Source organism: Molossus molossus, unplaced genomic scaffold (genome assembly GCF_014108415.1).
Source record: "Molossus molossus isolate mMolMol1 unplaced genomic scaffold, mMolMol1.p scaffold_m16_p_9, whole genome shotgun sequence".
NCBI classification, from domain to species: domain Eukaryota; kingdom Metazoa; phylum Chordata; class Mammalia; order Chiroptera; family Molossidae; genus Molossus; species Molossus molossus.
This window is the reverse complement of record NW_023425403.1, coordinates 61589918-61608368: the sequence shown is the minus strand read 5'-3', so window position 1 is coordinate 61608368 and position 18451 is coordinate 61589918. Positions and strand designations below refer to the sequence as shown.

Sequence of the window (18451 nt, the reverse complement as noted above, 5' to 3'; positions counted from 1 at the left end):
GCTGGAGGTGGGAGCATCTGTGGATGTGACTCCGCGGGTGACATGAGCAGAGGGACTCGCACACATGTACAGTTCTGGAAGCCTGAAGCCTGAAATCACTCTCTGGGGCTAAAACGAAGGCGTCCAACCGGCTGCTTCTTTCTGGAGGTTCCAGGGGAGAATCCATGCCCACCTTTTCAGCCTCCAGAGGTGCCACCTTCCCTGGTTGGCAGCCCCTCCTCCGCCCGCACAGCCAGGAAGGTCAGCGCGTCTTTTCAAGCTGCCCTTCCTGGTTCTCTCTCTGCCTGCTTCTTCCACACGTAAGGATAGTCTAGACATCGGGTGAACCAAGTGTAAATCTCATCTTCCCCATGAGCATGAAAGCAGGGGCCACCACCAAGCCTGAATCTCCTGAGGGCTTAGTTGCTTCCTGCTCCTTCCTGTCAGCATATCTTCCTCGCTCAGTGACGTCGCTGCTGTGGCCTTGAGCAGCAAGCAGTTTGCTGAGCAGAGCTGTTGATGGTCAGCCAGCGCAGTGGAAAGTGGGAGAGGCCTTTGCCAGGAGAGCACATGAGCACAGGAGGAGAGGTCTTTGAAAGTGACTCCATTTAAAACACATCATATTGCACAGTGACTGGAAAAATTAATGTTGAGAAGTGAAACTGCAAATTATAAAAACAAATTTAGTCCATCTCATACTTTATTATTTTTTTAATTTTTAAAAAAATCCTCACCTGAGGATATTTCTCTATTTATCTTCAGATAAAGTGGGAGGGAGAGAAAGGGAGAGAGAGAAACATCAGCGTGATAGGGACACATCGACTGGTTGCCTCCCGCACGACCCCAGCCAGGGCCAGGGACGACCTGCAACCGAAGTATGTGCCCTTGACAGGAATTGAACTCACGATTCATTGGTTCTCGTGCGGATGCTCTACCACTGAGCCAAACTGGCCAGGGCCATCTCATACTTTATAAAATTTGGAGTATAAATGCAATTAGGCACTACATTTTGAGAAGAAAGATAGAAGTAACATTCTTCTAACCATAAATGGAGATATTTTTTGCAAAAAGTGTGATGTCTTTGTCCACATTCATAATCCTTATTCTCTTCTGAAGCAGCCATTTATGACACTTGCAGACTTTCCTTTCTTTTATTGTTAATTGGCCTAAACCCTTATTTGTCAGTGCCTCTGCAGTGGATGGTTCCCAAACATTCATATAGACTCATAAATTCTTTTATTTTTTTAATGTTTTTATTGATATTTTAGAGAGAGAGAGAAACATCAATCAACTGCCTCCTTACACAACCCCTACTGGAGATTGAGCCTGAAACCCCAGCATGTGCCCCAATCATGAACCCAACCGGCAATTTCTTGGTGCGTGGGACAACGTCCAACCAACTAAGCCACACCGGCCAGGGCTGGACTTATGAAATCTTGAGTCTTTGTAGATTTATAATTTTACTTTGCAGGTGATTACAGTTCTGTTTGCACTAACTTGTCAAATTCAGCTAGCCTGAAATTTTTGCTGCATAAATTTGAAAAATGCAAACGAGGAGTTAGTTTACTTCGTTCTCATGTGAAAGGTGGGGAGCAGGCCGAGGAGTGCTGCTCAGAGGTGCCCATGGACTCACATTACCTGTTTGTGCTCTGCTGTACTGGTGGGTGGCCTTTGTCTTCAAGGCCTCCTCACACACCTGTCAAGATGCTGGAGCGCCAGCCATCACATCTGCACTTTAGCAAGGAAGGTGGAGAGGCAAAGATCCCCTCGTCCAACTCTCCCCACTCAGTTTCACATTGTGCTCTATCTTATTGGCTAGAATTTAGTCACATGGCTAGTTGCAAAGGAAGCTGGTAATGTAGTATAGCTAGCTGGGTGCATTGTAGCTTTAAAACAAACGTGAAGTTCTGTTTCTAAGGATGAAAGGAGAACTGGGGAGCTCTGCCATGGGGAAGACATATTTGGGAACAAACCTCTTTTACAAAGTTAATTCCCATGAGTATTTTTATGCCTGGTGATAGACATTGTAACTAGCTGTGTCAGAGAGTTTTTGCATAACCCACTTCTCACACAGTTGTTGTCAGCTACATTCACAATCCTGCTGTACCTTTTAATGTAGTACTTGGTGGAGGGACCAGCCCTCCCCTCCACTTCCCTGGTGTCCACGCTGGGCCTATGCAGTCATTTGTCAGCCTGCAGCTGGCGATGAGAGGAGGGCTTCTGCCCTCGTTGTAGGCCTTGGCATGGCTGGAGAGGAGCCCGAGGACTCCACTCAGGGCCTCCTTGCTGTTGCTGGGTGCCCATAGCACATGAGAAGTATATAAGCACAGTGCAGAGGTATGGTGATGTGGACAGGTATAGACTGCAGCGAGCGTGGTCACTGGGGTTCAGTGTGGGGACCAAAGTCTCCACACCCATCCCCCAGAGCCTCTGTGGCTCATACCAGGGCCCTGAGCATCCAGAACAGCATGTATCAACTCATGTTGGTTACAAGTGTTTCAGTTTTGTCCTAAAACTGGTTATGTAAAAGGCCTGGAGAACTTGGCTTTCCAGTGGGCTGTAGCGACTCCTAAGGTCCCTGTTGGTTCAGGCCCCTGTCCCTGTCACACCATGTGTGTGGGGTGCAAGGGATGGCCATGGTGGAGGAGGGGTGCCTAGAGCTGTGGGCTGCGTGCTGCACAGACCCTGCAGCCAACCCCTGGGGTCAGTGCCAGGGATGCTGTGGCCTCTGTTCCGTGGACCCCATGGTGTGCTGCTCATGACAGTCCGCCTGCCTCCTGGGCTTTAGGCCAGGGTTTACGCCCTGACCAACCTGTGATGCAGGTGGGGCCACTCTGTGTTCTGTGTTTGGTGCCTTTCTGCACAGAATGAAGGGGAGGGTGATTTGCATAGGCCTCCTCTTCTGTCTGAACTTTGAAGGACAAATGGAAAGGTCTCTTTCTCCTAGGAGAGTGTGTAACATTTTAAGTATATTTGTTTTAGCTTTGTTTTTATTCAGGGTTAACCTTCTCTCTCCTAGATTACCAGGCAAATTAAATTAGCACATGATTCATACTCCTCCCCCACCCCCAAATAAACCAAGCACACAAATTAGGATAAATTGTCACCAGGTTTTATGACTCTGTGGTTTCAGTAGCCACATTCCCTTTAGGTGTGGTTCACTGAGGAGCAATGAGCATGGTTTTTCTATTAATGTTTTTTTCACAACAGTAGAATTCATTATTAAAACATACTACAGATAACTATAAACGGGGCATGATTTTGAAACAATACACCGTTCTGGAAAGTTGTGGTAATGTAAATGTTTATGTATAATTAAGTCCTTTACTCATAGTTTTTCATTCTTTCTTAGTCTAACGATCAGTTTCCTAAACCTGGGTGCACAGTTTTTGCATTCATTTTAAATCTTTTCTTTGGGAACCAACACCTTTCCTTTTGTGACAAAGCTCTGTGGCCCTTGTTCTCCCTCTAAGCCCAGAAAGAGATCAGCACCTGCTTGCACTCCAGGAAGGAGGCCGCAAGGCGTCATCACCCTCTGGTCCAAGGTTTCCCCAGAGTGCACCTGGCCTGGTCTGCCTTTCCTGTGCTCAGGAGTTGGCCAATCTGTGACCGACAGCAAGAGAAAGAAGTGAAACCAAGTGTGCCATGGGCCTCTGAATGCTGGCACAGAGGGACGATCCCCTCCCCGACTTTGTAGCTCTGACTTCCAGACCCCTCCCCTTTGTCACACTTGCACCGAGCGTTATCTTTGCAACTGTCACACAAGCTGAAATATCAGACTTGCTCTGGCCATTGCTTTTCCTTTAAAGGGTTTAACAGTTTTGTTTTCTAAAATCACATCTTCACTAGAACATTACTCTCTAAAAACTCACCTGAGTGCATCTTAGCAAATTGTCCCCAGTGCCACCCCAGCCCGAGCACTCGCATTGCCCTCAAGTGGCACGCCCCAAGCCTCTTTCACGAGCAGCAGAGAAGGGAGCTCTGGCCAAGCATGTGAATGAAGGTGACAGGTGAGGTTGTACGAGGACTGGCAAATGTGCAGAAGAACGGCGCCCCATGTGGGTGGCCCTGGGGGCACCTCTGCCGATCACTCTTCAAATGCAACGTCCCAGCTCCGGGCACACTCTTTCGGGATGCAGGGTGCTGTTGGGAGCCCCGTTCAGCTTCAGGACCTCAGTCAATTCTGCCACCCATGCTGAGCCTTGGTTCCTCATCTGTGATAATGAGTTCATGAAAAAGAAATTTCTTAGAAGTGGTTGTGAGAATCGAACAAAATAATCTAAAAATATGGAATGTCACCAGCTTGCAGTTAACACCCAACATCTAGTGGCTGCTGTTGCTTAGTCACTTGGTTCCATTAAGTGGGGTAATTAGGGCCAAACTGTACCATGATTGACTTGAAGGGGAGATCAGAGTGGACGTGGTGGGGCTCCTTTAACCAGCCCACGGCCTGGGGTCTATGACTGGGGCAAAAGGACCCTGAAGGGCTTCCCAGCAGGTCCCTGCTGCTCCCCCAGGTGGGGCAGTTAGCTCTCCTATTCAACAGTTCCCTTGTACAGTGCAGATCTCTTCGTTTGACTCATGGATAAAAAGACTCCTTGCTTATACCCTCCATGACTCACCCAACACCCCTTTGTTTTACAAATACAGTAAAGGCAAATCAGTGCCTATGTGCTGATCGTCACACGACGGTCTCCACGTTCCTGCGAGGGCCCCTACATCAATGAGCGTCCAAGAATTGGTCTTTACTTGCACTATTTCTCATCCTTCTGTAAGACTTTGAGTGGCACCTTCTAAGTCGCTGAGTGGCAGTGCTGTTGCTGGTCTAATCACCACGATGGCTTTGCAAACATTCAGCTGCCTGGACTGTCCCCTCTCACTTCCCTCACTGTCTTCCAGGCAGGAAGTGGCTTTCTGGGTGGTTCTCCCTCTGCTGGTCCTGTTACTGAGCCAGCTATGGAGAAATTCTCTGCGTCCTCAAACACCTGCCTCCCCGAGATCTATTTCTGTCTATTGGGGAAGAAAGGCGAGGTCCGATGAACCAGCTGCTGACTTGTGTAGGAAGCCTCGTATTGTGCCAGTAAACGTGTCCTTTTTCTTTTTCCGCAGGAATACTTTTATCCGAGATACTTAGGTAAGTTTAAGTCACTGCTTCTTTTGGTTGTCATAAAGGCATAGTTGGAGGATACGTGTCACATGTTGGAGAAACAATTAGTCAAAACCTCACTACCAAGTTATTCCTGGAGGGAAGATTGCTTAATTACATAGAGAGTTTGAAACTGTCCAGAGCACAAAGATCAGAACACTTCTGTCTTTCGTACCATAGTGATGCGTGTGCCCCTAACCTCAGTCCAATGCCGTTATTTGCAAACCTCTTTCTGCTCTGAGTCCAGGTTTGTTGCTTATTGTTTGGGAATGTGATCGAGTTAGTAATTCTCAGACGTTTTGCTCTCAGGTCTCTGCATTTCTGACATTATTGAGGGTGACCACCTGCTTCTATTCATGGGGCTGTATTTATTGATATTTGCCATGCTAGTAGTTAAAACTGAGAACATTGAACATGTTTTTATTTGAATGACAGGAATGCACAGGCACACGCTCTCTCGGCCACTGAGCGGTGATGTCACTGTGCAGAGTGGCCTCCTGAAAGCCCTGCTGTACGCTGGGGAGAGGCAGAGTAAAAGAGCATACGACAGCTGAGCCTTACCAGGACAGTGCTGTCGACCTCCCTGACAACCTGAGAGAGGCCGTGGATTTCACTGAGAACTCCTTTAACAAACACCGTTTTAAGATGGTTTTGGATACGTACCACTTAGAACGAGAGAAATGTATTTCAGGGTCTTCCTTGCTGATTTTGTAAAGTGCATGTGGGTACATTTTCCATGGGTCTTATATCCTCTTAGAGGTACCTTCCCTGGCAACAAGCCAAGTGGACCTGTGACTGCCCAGAAGAGCCCGAGAACCCTTCTGCTTCTGGGCTCCCTATTGGTCTCTGCGGGCCTTGCTCCTGGGTATGTGGGGTTTGTTTCCTGAGGCAAAGGGTGACCAGTCATCCCATGAGCCCACCTTTTAGGGACCATCTGTTGCCCATGCCAGTGTCCCCTTAGGCATGGAGAAGGAGCAGGGATCTATGGGAGGCCAAGGCTGAAGTGGCTCAGTGCCCATTCTGCACAACTTCAGGTTTCATATTGTCCCGGGATGCATGTGTTCGAGATGCCCAGCCCCCCGTCCCTATTCCCGTGTCTGTGTGGAACATGCGTGGTCGATCTGCGTCCAGCACGTCCAACTGCTTGACTTTCCAAAGCAGATCAACTTTCAAATTAAGTTCCAAACGGGGAGCGGGGGGTCAACTTGAAACGGAAGTTTAACTCTCTATGATCAGAAAATGTACTGCACGTTCTTAGTGGTTGTCCTGTACAAGAGCAGAGGGAACCCCCAGGAGGCTGGGCACGGTGCTTGGTAACGCTCTTTGTGTACAGTCTGCCATTTTGGTGGCACTTTCCGGTTGGTCAGTGTTAAATATTTTGTTCAAATGTATTAAAAAAGCTAAGCTGTGTTATTGCTGGAGGACTGTTCCACCCAGGTAAGTGCGAATGATCTACTTTTCCAGAGGCGTCTAAGCGACTGTAGTACTATATCTAAAGTCTGTTTCCTCTTCTGTGACTGAAGAATGACACACCACCCATTTCTCTCTTGCAGACTGCATTAATAAACATGGATCTCCGTACGCAAAACACCCAGATTTTGTTAAATGCGTTCAAAGTAAGTCCGTTCTCCTTCCTGTCTTCCTCAAAGCCCTGAGAGTTTGGATAACTTTAAGCTTTGTTGTGGTTTTCAGGGGTCTTGAATATTTGCATTATCTCAAGGGGCTATAACACCTGCCTGAGGTCTGCTCCCTTTACAGTGAACTGCCTTGTTTCAGCAAGAATGTTTTGTGTTTGAATCGGAAAGAAATGCACATGGTGTGAAATTCAAACCTTTCATAAGGGTGTAAAGAGAAAGCATATCCCTGGCCCTGCCTCCTAGTTAACCAGTAAGTAAGTTCTCTTTCCCAAAGGCCACTATGGTTACCAGTTCTAACAATACATAAATGTGAGCAGTCCCAGGGGGAGCTTAGCCTACACACGATCTGACCCCACTTTTGTCACCGGATCCCGTGGACACCTTTCATACCAGTACATACGGAGCTGCACACACACACACGTCCCTGTCAACATTGGCAGTGGGTAAGGAATGCAGTTTTACCAATGTGTATTGGTGGTCTTCTCAGCTATTTCCAGTTTGTTATTATTATGAACTGAACCAGAGTGATATCTTTGTACATTTGTCACCTCACACACGTCTAAGTATATCTGCAGAATAAATCCCTAGGAATGGAATTGCAGAATCAAGCCTACAAACGGTGAAAAATGACATTTTATTTTATTCTGTCATTTCAGTTTGTGTTTTTCTTACTAATGAGTAAAGCTGACTTTCATATGTTTAAGGACCTTATGTTTTTCCTGTGAATTATTTGTTCACACTCTTGACCTATTTTTCTCAATTTATAGGAGCTCTTGATAAGATTTTGCAAATTTGCCATTTGTACATGTAACAGTTTACTTGGGTCATAATGCATCTTTTTATTATTGTTATTTTGTTATTACACAGTAAAAATCACATTCCTGTTGCGTGAATTTTAACCCATGCACAGAACTGTGTAACCACCTCAGCGGAGCCTGGCTCGGGGCCTTCCTTGGTCTGAGTGGTTGAAAGTGCAGCCTAGGTGTTGGTATTTTTTTCGCACCTGTTCCACAGGTGAGGAAGACTGAGGTTCGAAGGGCACAGCGTCATAGCATAGCAGGCAGGGCTCTTCCTGCACTTAGTGTGAGACCTGCCTTTTTAGGAATAGCCGAGAAGGCCCGCCAGACCCAGACTGCTCATAGTCCCTGGCTGGTTAGGGCTCCATGGGGCTGCTGTGTCCAGTCAGCCTCTGGTCCATGTGCCGGCTCCACGCTTCACCTGACTTGCTCCCATCACAGACCCCAGCCCCAGCCCAGATCAGCAGAGGAAATGGTTGATCTAATGTGGGAAAGGAGAGTAGTGCTACTGTGTCACCCAGCTCCCCTCTCCCCTGGGCAGAAGCACCTGTTAACTCAGAGGAGCCCAAGCCCATGGCCATGCATGGAGGGAGACCTGGAGCAAGCCCCTCCCCTCAGGGTCAGGCCATGACCTCAGCCTCCTGGGGTCATCCAAGACCTCACTGGGGCCTTAGGCAGACATGGGAGCAATTCAGCTTTGTGTCATTTTGGCTTTTTGGGTTTCATTATTTTTTGTTGTTAATCCTCACCCAAGGATATTTTTCCATTGACTTTTGTTTTTTTAATTATCATCATTGGATTTTTTTTTTTCTATTTATCTTCAGATAGAGTGGGAGGGAGGAAGAGAGAGAGTGAAACATCGTCCTGAGAGGGACACATTGACAGGTTGCCTCCCACACAACCCTGACCAGGGCCGGGGATGAACCACAACGAGGTACGTGCCCTTGGCCGGAATTGAACCCGTGACTCAGGTCCGAGGGCTGATGCTCTAACCGCTGAGCCAAACTGGCCAGGGCTCCATTGACTTTTAGATGACATAGAAGGGAGGGAGGGAGGGAGAGAGAGAAAAACATCGATGTGAGAGATACATCGATTGGTTGCCTTCCATAAAACCCCGACTGGAGCTGGAGGACAAACCTGCAACCCAGGTATGTGCCCTTGACCAGGAATCGAACCCAAGACAACTTTGGTCCACGAGCTGATGCTCTAACTGCTGAGCCAAACCAGCCAGGGCTTAGCTTTTTGTTTTTAGTTACCATTTTTTTAATGACTTGAAAAAAATTAAAATTTATTAGAATAATGGCACACAAGTCAAGATAATAACAATTAAAAATATTTACATAGTGCCCTGGCTGGTTTGGCTCAGTGGTTGGAGTGTCGGCCCGTGGACCAGTGAGTTGTGGGTTCAATTCCGGCCAAGGGCACGTACCTCGTTTGTGGTTCATCCCCAGCCCTGGTCAGGGTCATGTGGGAGGCAACCAGTCGATGTGTCCCTTCGATGTGTCACTTCGATGTTTCTTGCTCCTTCTCTCTCCCTCCCTCCCATTCTATCTGAAGATAGATAGAGAAATAGTCTCAGATGAGGATTAAAAAAAAAATATATATATATATATATATATATATATATATATTTACATAGGTTAACATAAAAAATATGTGACTATCTGGAAACCCATATTTAATGTTACTGGAAAATAAGACTTTAGAAGATATTGAAGATTTGAATTTGAGGGAAAATAAATCCATAGCAAATTATGAAATATCTGTTAGCATTTTGTTGTCCATTTGCTAAACTAATTTCTTATTTTATAGTACTATATTCATATTTATTAGGTTGTTTTAGTTCCTGGGTTATCTGAGATTATGAAACAACTATCGAATGTTTTGTGTTGAACTGTATGGGACGCCTGGACTTGCTCCTGATGAAGGAGGGAACCGGATGTGTTCACATTTTTCTAGATAGCATCCCCCTTGTTCCAACACCATTTATTTAAAATCACTGGGGCTTTTCCCAGAGTAAGGCCACCCCAGTCTTGGGCTGTGTCGTTCCTATGTTAGAGATTTCACGGCATCAAAGTGACTTAAATTGTTTGGACAGCAAAGATGATTTCTCAATGGGATTAAGATGCTCTCTCCTCCTGGGTGGCGGCAGCCTGGGAAATGAGAGGGAGAGAGCATCCCAGAGCTGTTTCCCGAGCCGACGTTTAGAGGAGAGTCTTGTGCAGCTACTGCTCACGCCAGATGTGCTCAGGCAGTTTCCAGCCGCTTAGGGAGCTGCCTCCACGCCCGGTCTCTCCGTCCAGCCCCGGACCCGCCGTGACCCTCCCCGTGGACCCAGTGCCTCCTCCTCAGGCCCGTAACCAGGGCACTGTGCACCTCAGATGACTTCTCCGAAGCCTGAGGCACTGAACAAATCCACCAGCTGTCCTTAGAGAGGGACCTTGTAAAGACTGCCAGGGGTTGGGCTGTCACTTGGGGAGAGACGCGCACCCTGTCTTGCGGTCCCCAAAGATGAGCCTGCCAGGCCTGAGTGCACATGGGGTCAGTTCAGGCAACTTCGCACTGTTTTCATCCGTTCCTTCCTAAAAATAGTCTTATCTGGTGATGACGGGCAGTTTTCAGCTGAGTGCTTTGGTTCGCCATTATTAAAATGAAAGCAGTGGCCTCAAAGAGATCATCTTTTAGTTGCCAAAGTGTTCAGCCCAGACAAGCCCCAGGCCCGGGACAGACTTTCCCAGACAGTTCAGCCTTCCCGGTTCACGGATGCCTCATAGTGCCCCTGTGTCTCCAGCGGGAGGGCCCCGGTCGCTCTCTGAAGCTTGGGTTTCTCTGCTTTGCCCAGCTGGGTGATAAGCCCCAGGCCCAATTTTCCTCCTGAGCAGGGATCCCTTTGCCCTTTCTCTCCAGTCGAAACAGTGCCCCCCACCCCCACCCCACTGGAGCACACTGTCCCAGTTAACTTGTCATTACCTGCACATTTTGGGAAGGGGAGTAGAAAGCACCTAAGGACGCCATGCTGTTGGATGTCAGCAGATGTTTCACATTCCAGGCCACAGCAACAAACAGGTTCCTTCCTCTCTTTCCTTCAGCACAGCCTCTAAGGCCAAGGTAAACCCATTAGCTCCTGACCAGCTCCTTCCGTTCGGAGGCCTGACGTCAGGGCACAGATCACCGTCAGCCCAGAAACCTCTGCAGGCCGGCTGGGGGTCGGGGTGGGAAGTTAAGTGGGTGCCTTTGGGCCTGCAAGGGTTTGTCTCATTCCGAGGAGGTTTGCTGGACACCTGCTGAGTGTCAGGCTCTCAAATGTTCATTCTTCTTTCCTTTTGTCCTGGGGATAAACTGCTTCTTCTTTCCTTTTCACTGAATTTATTGAAGCGACATCGGTTAATAAAATTATATAGGTTTCAGGTGTACAGTTCTATAATACATCATCTGTATATTGTATTGTGTGTTCATCACCCCAAGTCAGGTCTTCCATCACCGTTTATCCCCCCTTTACCCTCTTCTACCTCCTCTACTCCCTTCCCCTCTGTTCATCACCATACTGTTGTCTGTATCTGAGTTGTTGTTTTGTTTTTGTTTAATCCCTTCACCTTTTTCACCCAGCCCCCCAACACCCCTCCCCTCTGACAGCTGTCAGTCTGGTCTCTGTATCTATGGATCTGTTTTACTTTGTTTGTTAATTTATTTTGTTCATTAGATTCCACATGCAAGTGAAATCATATGGTACTAGTCTTTCCCTGCCTGGCTTATTTCACTTACTATAATATTCTCCAGGTCCATCCATGCTGTCACAAAAGGTAAGGTGTTCTTTTTTATGGCTGAGTAATATTCCATCATGTAAATGTACCATAGTTTTTTTATCCACTCATCTACTGATGGACACTTGGGCTGCTTCCAAATCTTAGCCATTGTAAATAACATTGCAGTGAACGTGGGGGTACATATATTCTTTTTTAATTAATGTTTTGGATTTCTTCAGATGTATTCCCAGAAGTGGAATCACTGGGTCATAAGGCAGTTCCATTTTTAATTTTTTGAGGTAACTCCATACTGCTTTCTTTCCACAGTGGCTGCACCAATCTGCATTCCCACCAACAGTGCACTAGGGTTCCCTTTTCTCCACCTCCTCATCAACACTGGTTGTTGGTTGATTTATTGATGATAGCCATTCTGACAGGTGTAGTTTTAATTTACATTTCTCCGATGATTAGCGACATTGAGCATCTTTTTGTATGTCTCTTAGCCAACTATATTTCCTCTTTGGAGAAGTGTCTATTCAGGTCCTTTGTCTGTTTTTTAATTGAATTGTGTGTGGGTTTTTTGTTTGTTTTTGGTGCTGAGTTGTATACATTGTTCATAAGTTTTGTGGACTAACCCCTTATCAGATGTCTCATTGGCGAATATGTTCTCCCATTCAGTGGGTTATCTTCATTTTGTTGATGGTTTCCTTTGCTGTGCAAATACTTTTTGGTTTGATGTAGTCCCATTTGTTTTTTTCTTTTGTTTCCCTTGCCCAAAGAGATATATCAGAAAAAATATTGCTACAAGAGATGTCTGGGATTTTCCAGCCTACGTTTTCTTCTAGAAGTTTTATGGTTTTGAGCCTAACATTTAAGTCTTTTATCCATTTGGGGTTTATTTTTGTGTATGGTGTATGAAGGTGGTCTAATTTTATTTTTTTTGCATGTATCTGTCCAATTTTCCCAACACCGCTTATTGAATAGGCTATCTTTACTCCATTGTATGTTCTTGCCTCCTTTGTCAAATATTAATTGACTATAAAGGCATGGGTTTATTTCTGAGCTCTGTATTTTGTTCCATTTCTCTATCTCTCTGTTTTTATGCCAATATCATGCTGTTTTAACTACTATGGCCTTGTACTATAGTTTGATATCAGGTAGCATTATTTCTGCAACTTTATTCTTCTTTCTCAAATTGCTGTGGCTATTCTGAGTCTTTTGTGGCTCCATATAAATTTTTTGAATATTTGTTCTAGTTTTATGAAGTACACCATTGGTATCTTGATAGGAATTGCATTGACTCTATAGATTGCTTTGGGTAGTATGGACATTTTAATGATGTTAATTCTTCCTATCTGTGAACATGGTATATGCTTCCATTTATTTATATCTTCTTCATTTTCCTTCTTCAGTGTCATAATTTCCTTAGTATAGGTCTTACATCCTTGGTTAAATATATTCCTAGGTATTTTATTCTTTTTGAAGCAGTTGTGAATGGGATTGTTTTTTTAGTTTCCTTTTCTGATAGTTCATTATTGGTTTATAAAAGTGCAACTGATTTCTGGATATTAATTTTGTATTCTGCTGCTTTACTGAATTCATTTATCAGTTCTGGTAGGTTTTTGGTGGAATCTTTAGGGTTCTCTGTATACAGTATCATGTCATCTGAAAATAGTAGCAGTTTTACTTCTTTTCCAATTTTGATGCCTTTTATTTCTTCTTGTCTGATTGCTGTGGCTAGGAATTCTAGTACTGTGTTCAATAACAGTGGTGAAAACAGACATCTCTGTTTTGTTCCTGCACTCATGGGAAATGCTTGTAGTTTTTGCCCATTAATAATGATGTTGGCTGTGGGTTTGTCATATATGGACTTTTGTTGAGGTATGTTCCCACTTGCTGAGAGTTTTATCATAAATGGGTGCTGGATTTTATCAAATGCTTTCTCTGCATCTATTTATATGATCATGTGGCTTTTATCCTTCATTTTTTTATGTGGTGTATCACATTTATTGATTTGCAGATATTGTACCAACCTTGCATCCCCGGAATAAATCCCACTTGATCAAGGTGTATGATCTTTTTGTTTTTTAATCCTCACCCGACAATATTTTTCTGTTTATCTTCAGATAGAGTGGGAGGGAGAGAGGGGGAGAGAAAGGGGGAGAGAAAGGGAGAGAGAGAAACATCCAATGTGAGAGGGACACATCAACTGGTTGCCTTTGCATGACCCCAACCAGGGCTGGGGACAAACTGAAATTGAGGCATGTGTCCTAGGCTGGAATTGGACCCAAGACTTATTGGTCCATGGGCCAATGCTCTACCGCTGAGCCAAACCGGCAAGGGCAAGGTGTATGATCTTTTTAATGTATCGCTGGATCTGGTTTGCTAATATTTTGTTGAGCATATGCTCATCAGGGATGTTGGCCTATAATTTTCTTTCTTGCAGTGTCTTTATTTGGTTTTGGAATTAAGATAATGCTAGCCTCATAAAATGAGCTTGGGAGTCTTCCTTCCTCTTGAATTTTTTGGAATAGTTTGCGAAGGATAGGTGTTAATTCTTCGAATGTTTGGTAAAATTCACCTGTGAAGCCATTTGGTCCAGGACTTTTGTTTGTTAGGATTATTATTATTACTGCTTTAATTTCACTAGTTGTAAACTATTTATTCCAATTCTCTGAGCCTTCCTGATTCAGTTTTGAAAGATTGTATGTTTCTAGGAATTTATTCATTTCTTCCAGATTGTCCAATTTGTTGGCATCTAGTTGTTAGTAATATTTTCTTACAATCCTTTGTATTTCTTTGGTGTCAGTTGTTACTTCTCCTCTTTCATTTCTGATTTTATTTTATTTAGTTCCTCTCTCTTTTTTTCTTGATGAGTCTGGTCAAAAGTTTGCCAATCTTGTTCGTCTCTTCAAAGAACCATTGCTTTTTTCTAGATTTTATTTTATTTCTGCTCTGATCTTTATTATTTCTTCCCTTCAGTGCACATGTTTTTTTTGGGGGGGGGGTACAGGGAGCGGTAAATTCCTTCTACCAGTAAGCAAGTAGGACCTGGGTCCAGCGGTCAGAGGAATTTGGTCATGGAATGGTCATCACCCACAGCTGCCTCAAACCCCCCCCCCCCGAGGTCAGCCCGCAGTCCCCACACATTCTGGATGCCTTTCCATGCTGCTGGGACGAGGGTTATACTTTGAGGGGAGAAGGGATGGGGAGGGTGAGGTCGGCCCAGCCACAGGACAAGAGAGATGAAGGGACAGATCTTGGCAGGAAGGGGCTCTGAGGGATTTCCTTCTGGGGTGGGTGTTGTGTAGGAATCTCCTGGAAAACCCCACCCTAGTAGAAGCTGGTGTTGGCCCTTCAGCCCCCAGGGACCCTGAGTCCTTTGAAGCGATGTTTAGGCATTCTGGGCAAATTCTAGACGAAGCTAACACGCCCTTCACGCCCAAGGTACATGTGTATACTTCTGAAATAACTTCACATCTTTAACCAGTATTTCAGGTGGAGACACACACCACATCCCTGACTTCCCTCCCGTGGGAGCCCATCTGGGCCTTCTGTCGAGTGTCATGGGAGGTGTCAGGTGAACCAGCTGCTTCATCCAGGCTCCGGTGCTGGCCAGGCCCAGCATGTCACCATCCCTGGTCTCTGACCATCCTGCTCACAGAGCCCCTTCCTGTCCAGACGAAGTCAGGAAAGCAGACCCGTCCCTTCATCTCTCTAGTCCTGGGACTGGCTTCTCTCTAACACACAGCACCCTCCCCCTCCCTGTCCCTTCTGGTCCCAGGGTATGACCCTCCTCACAGCGAGTGCGGCAGCATGTGGGGACCGCAGGCTGACCTCGGGTGGGTTCGAGGCAGCTGTGGGTGATGACCATTCCTTGACCAAATTCCTCTGATCACTGGACCCAGTTCCTACTTGCTTACTGGTAGAAGGCATTCACAGTTCCCTGCCAAAACAACCGTGCAGTGCCTCCAAAATACCGGGAGACGTGTTTGGTCTACACTCGCGAGTGTTTTGTGGGCTGCGACCAAGCCAAACAAGCCCACTTTGAGGTGTGCTGTGGAAAGGTCATAAGGAAATGTGATGAGGGATTCGGGTTCCAGTTTTCAGATACGATTATGCAGAGTCCCCAAGGATCGGGGTCCCCAGACCACGTGGACAGCCGAGGGAACACACAGCACAGCAGCCCGGGCTGACTCCAGCTCGCGTGAGGAATTCACAGACCACTTCCCTCCTGTGCTGGTGGCAGGAAACAGGTCCACCAGGCACTCGCGATGACAGGAACAAGCCCTGTGGTGGAAATGCTGTCCCCAGATTTGGAGTCAGGCTGGAGATGGCAGTCATTTTTAAGGAAGAAGTGATGAGTTGTACGTGACCCCAGGACAGACTCTGGCCTGGTGTTTTCAGCAGCTGGAGGGCCTGTTCCAGTGACCGGGCCGTGGAGGGAAGGGTGACTTCAGATCTGTCTGTGGGGGGCAGAGAGGAAACGCTGGAGAGCCATTGCGTCCCAGGTACCCGGGAGTCAGATGACCCTCTTCGCACCTGCCACATTACCTAAGATGGGCTATTCACTTCCTAAATTTAAAAAGTGACAGCACCTGGTTCAAGTGCTGGATGTATGGCCCTTAGAAACAGTACTAGTGACGTGGCGTGAATGATAGCGGGTACTGTGTGTTAGAGACAGGTCAGTGTAACTGGTCTGAGCCGCGGCCAGCCGACATGACCCTGGCGTCACCTGCCCCTCTGCTGTCTGGTCTGCCACCTGCCTAGGCCTGGGGATTTTCGACAAGCTATGAGCGTGGGTGACCCCAGTCCCCAGGGCTGCTGGGGAAGTGTACCTAGCTGCCCACAACCAAAAACCACGAGAAGCTGGTTTTGCTGTCAGTTGTCAGTGCGGCTCCAATCCACTCACCTCGGGCACTGACAAGTTTACCCAGAGCGGTGGGTGCCGTCCCCCTCTGACCGTGACGAGCAGCGTCAGCCCTCCGGTTGGACCTCAGCCATGGACCTCGTGCTGTTCAGGGGCTGCAAAAGGCATGTCCACCCTGGACTGGAGGAGAGAGAGAAAGGAAAGCCACGGTCACAGGGAGATGTGTAGTGTCTGTAGGCTCATGAGAAAGTCCATAGATTCTGCGAGGGGCAAAGGGAAAAGCAGCTGTAAAAGAGGGAAGAGAGAGGGCTGTTCAGACACAGACGATCATGTGGCACTTTCTGTGGGAACTGTGGGCCGTGCTGCTGGAGGTCAGGGTGGGCACAGCCTGGAGCAGGCTGTCAGGACACAGCTTCGCTTGACGAGATTCTCTGGGAAACCTCCCCAGGTGAGCAGCAGGGACTGCAGGGCCTGCTGTTCCCGACACCTGCCTGTGCCCCTGCACGGCTGAGCCTGGCCAGCTCGGGGTCTCTCACCTCCCAGAAGGTCTCGGCCATCGTGTGTGTCTGTTGACGCGAGCCCTTCTCAGGCCGGTGGATCCGGCCTCCCCGTGGTGTTCTGAGAAGCTCACGGTGTTTCAGATCCAGCGGTGACGGCAGAGAAGTGGGTAGAAGGCCTGTGTCTCCCCACCCGGCCCACGGCCCACCTCGGCACAGCCAGGGCCCTTGTGGAAGGATTCGTGGAGCTCTGGGCACAATCGTAGCTTCCCCCCAAGTACTCTGCGCTCGGCTGCCTGAAGCGTGGGAGCACGTAATCGCCACGCCGACGGGGTGAGCGCCCCGCTGGCCACGAGTCCACAGGCTTCCGCTGTGTTTGTGAGAAGCGCCGTGGGGAGCCCTTGGAAGGTGCTCCTCGGGGACAGTCTCTTAACCGCAGTCCCTAAACAGGTGGAAATTATGCTGGTGATTGGCATGCTCATTATATCCCAGGCAGGTGGCTCCCCAGGCAGGCGGGCCAGCCACACCGGCCGGAGCGCTGTCGTGGTCGCCCTGGGACCCAGCGGGAGGACCTGGGCGCGGCCAGCAGCCTGGCCTGGGGCAGCTCCCCCGTCCCGTGCAGGCAGACTTCTGGGGGAAGCAGGCAGTGCTCCCACAGAGGCCAGCCCGGTGGAGGGAATGTTGGCAGAGGCTGAGGGGTCATAGTTTGAGTGGGCAGGCGGGGCCTGGCCTGCGGGTGGAGCCGTCCACCGGGGCTGGGAGAATGCTCCTCATCAGCCCGGAGGGCCCCTGGGTCAGCCAGGGCTCTGCTGACCTGCTCCCTGGGAGGTCCGCACTCCTGAGGCCGAGCCAGTTCCCTCCTCTTCTCACTTGCTCCCTGATGGGCCGAGCCCCCGAGCCCCTGGAACCAGCTGGGGGCCTGGCCAGCCTGTTCTGTGACCCTCATCCTGCCCAGAGGTGGGTTCTGCGTGGCCAGCCTGGGCCAGCAGAGAGGACGCCAGTGCCCCGGACGTGCCTCAGAGTGCTCCTGCCAACGTCCAGTGTGCCCAGGGCCCCGACACCAGGCTGTGCTCCCGCCCGCCATGAAGCTCCTACTAGCTGGCAGGAGCAACTCAGGACGATGTTCTCCTTCCTCTCATTTCAGACCTTCCTGACCAGTGCTCTCCAAACCCCTGCAGCAAGGAGGGGACTCAAGCCTGCCAAGACCTCATGGGCAACTTCTTCTGCCAGTGCAGAGCTGGCTGGGGGGGCCGGCTCTGCGACAGAGGTAAGGCCACCCCGGCCATGGGACACGGCTGAGGGTGTGGGTACGGGACCTCCCCGCAGGGCCACGGGAGGGCCCCAGGCTGGAGAGGCTGGGTCCCCTCCCTCTTTACTCCCTGCCCCACTCGGGGACACAGCCTGTTCTGGCTGAGACAGGACTGGGGAGGCACGAAGGTGCCCGCAGGCTGTCCGGATCCAGGCCCTCACTGGCTATCCTCCAGCTCAGCTGCCAGGCAAGGAGGGAGAAGATGAGCGGGCAGGGCGTCCTCGGCCCCCCGTGAGAATCACCGAGTGAGAATGTTTAACCAGTGCCGGAGGTCCTGCTTCTGCTCTCGGGATGGGCACTGTCCAGCTTGAGAAGCCATCTGTCAGCTCCTTGAGAGAACTGACTTCTCTAAGAGCAGGACTGGGACAAAGGAGGGGCCACCACAGGGCAGTAAGACCACCACGCGGGAGCCTAGCAGCTACCCATGAGCCTCAGCCCCAGTGATGAAAAAGATGAGAGTAGTTTCCAGCCTC

The 18451-nt window shown here is 48.5% G+C and overlaps 1 protein-coding gene across 1 annotated transcript in view; it reads left to right on the top strand.

The window, feature by feature from the left end:
• Positions 1–18451, top strand: part of GAS6 (growth arrest specific 6) — a 45909-nt gene that overhangs the window by 9504 nt on the left and 17954 nt on the right. Inside the window, exons 3-5 of the mRNA XM_036250059.1 lie at positions 5089–5113; positions 6679–6741; positions 17814–17936. Coding sequence (XP_036105952.1) covers positions 5089–5113; positions 6679–6741; positions 17814–17936 — 211 coding nt within the window. The remainder of the gene's footprint in view (positions 1–5088; positions 5114–6678; positions 6742–17813; positions 17937–18451) is intronic.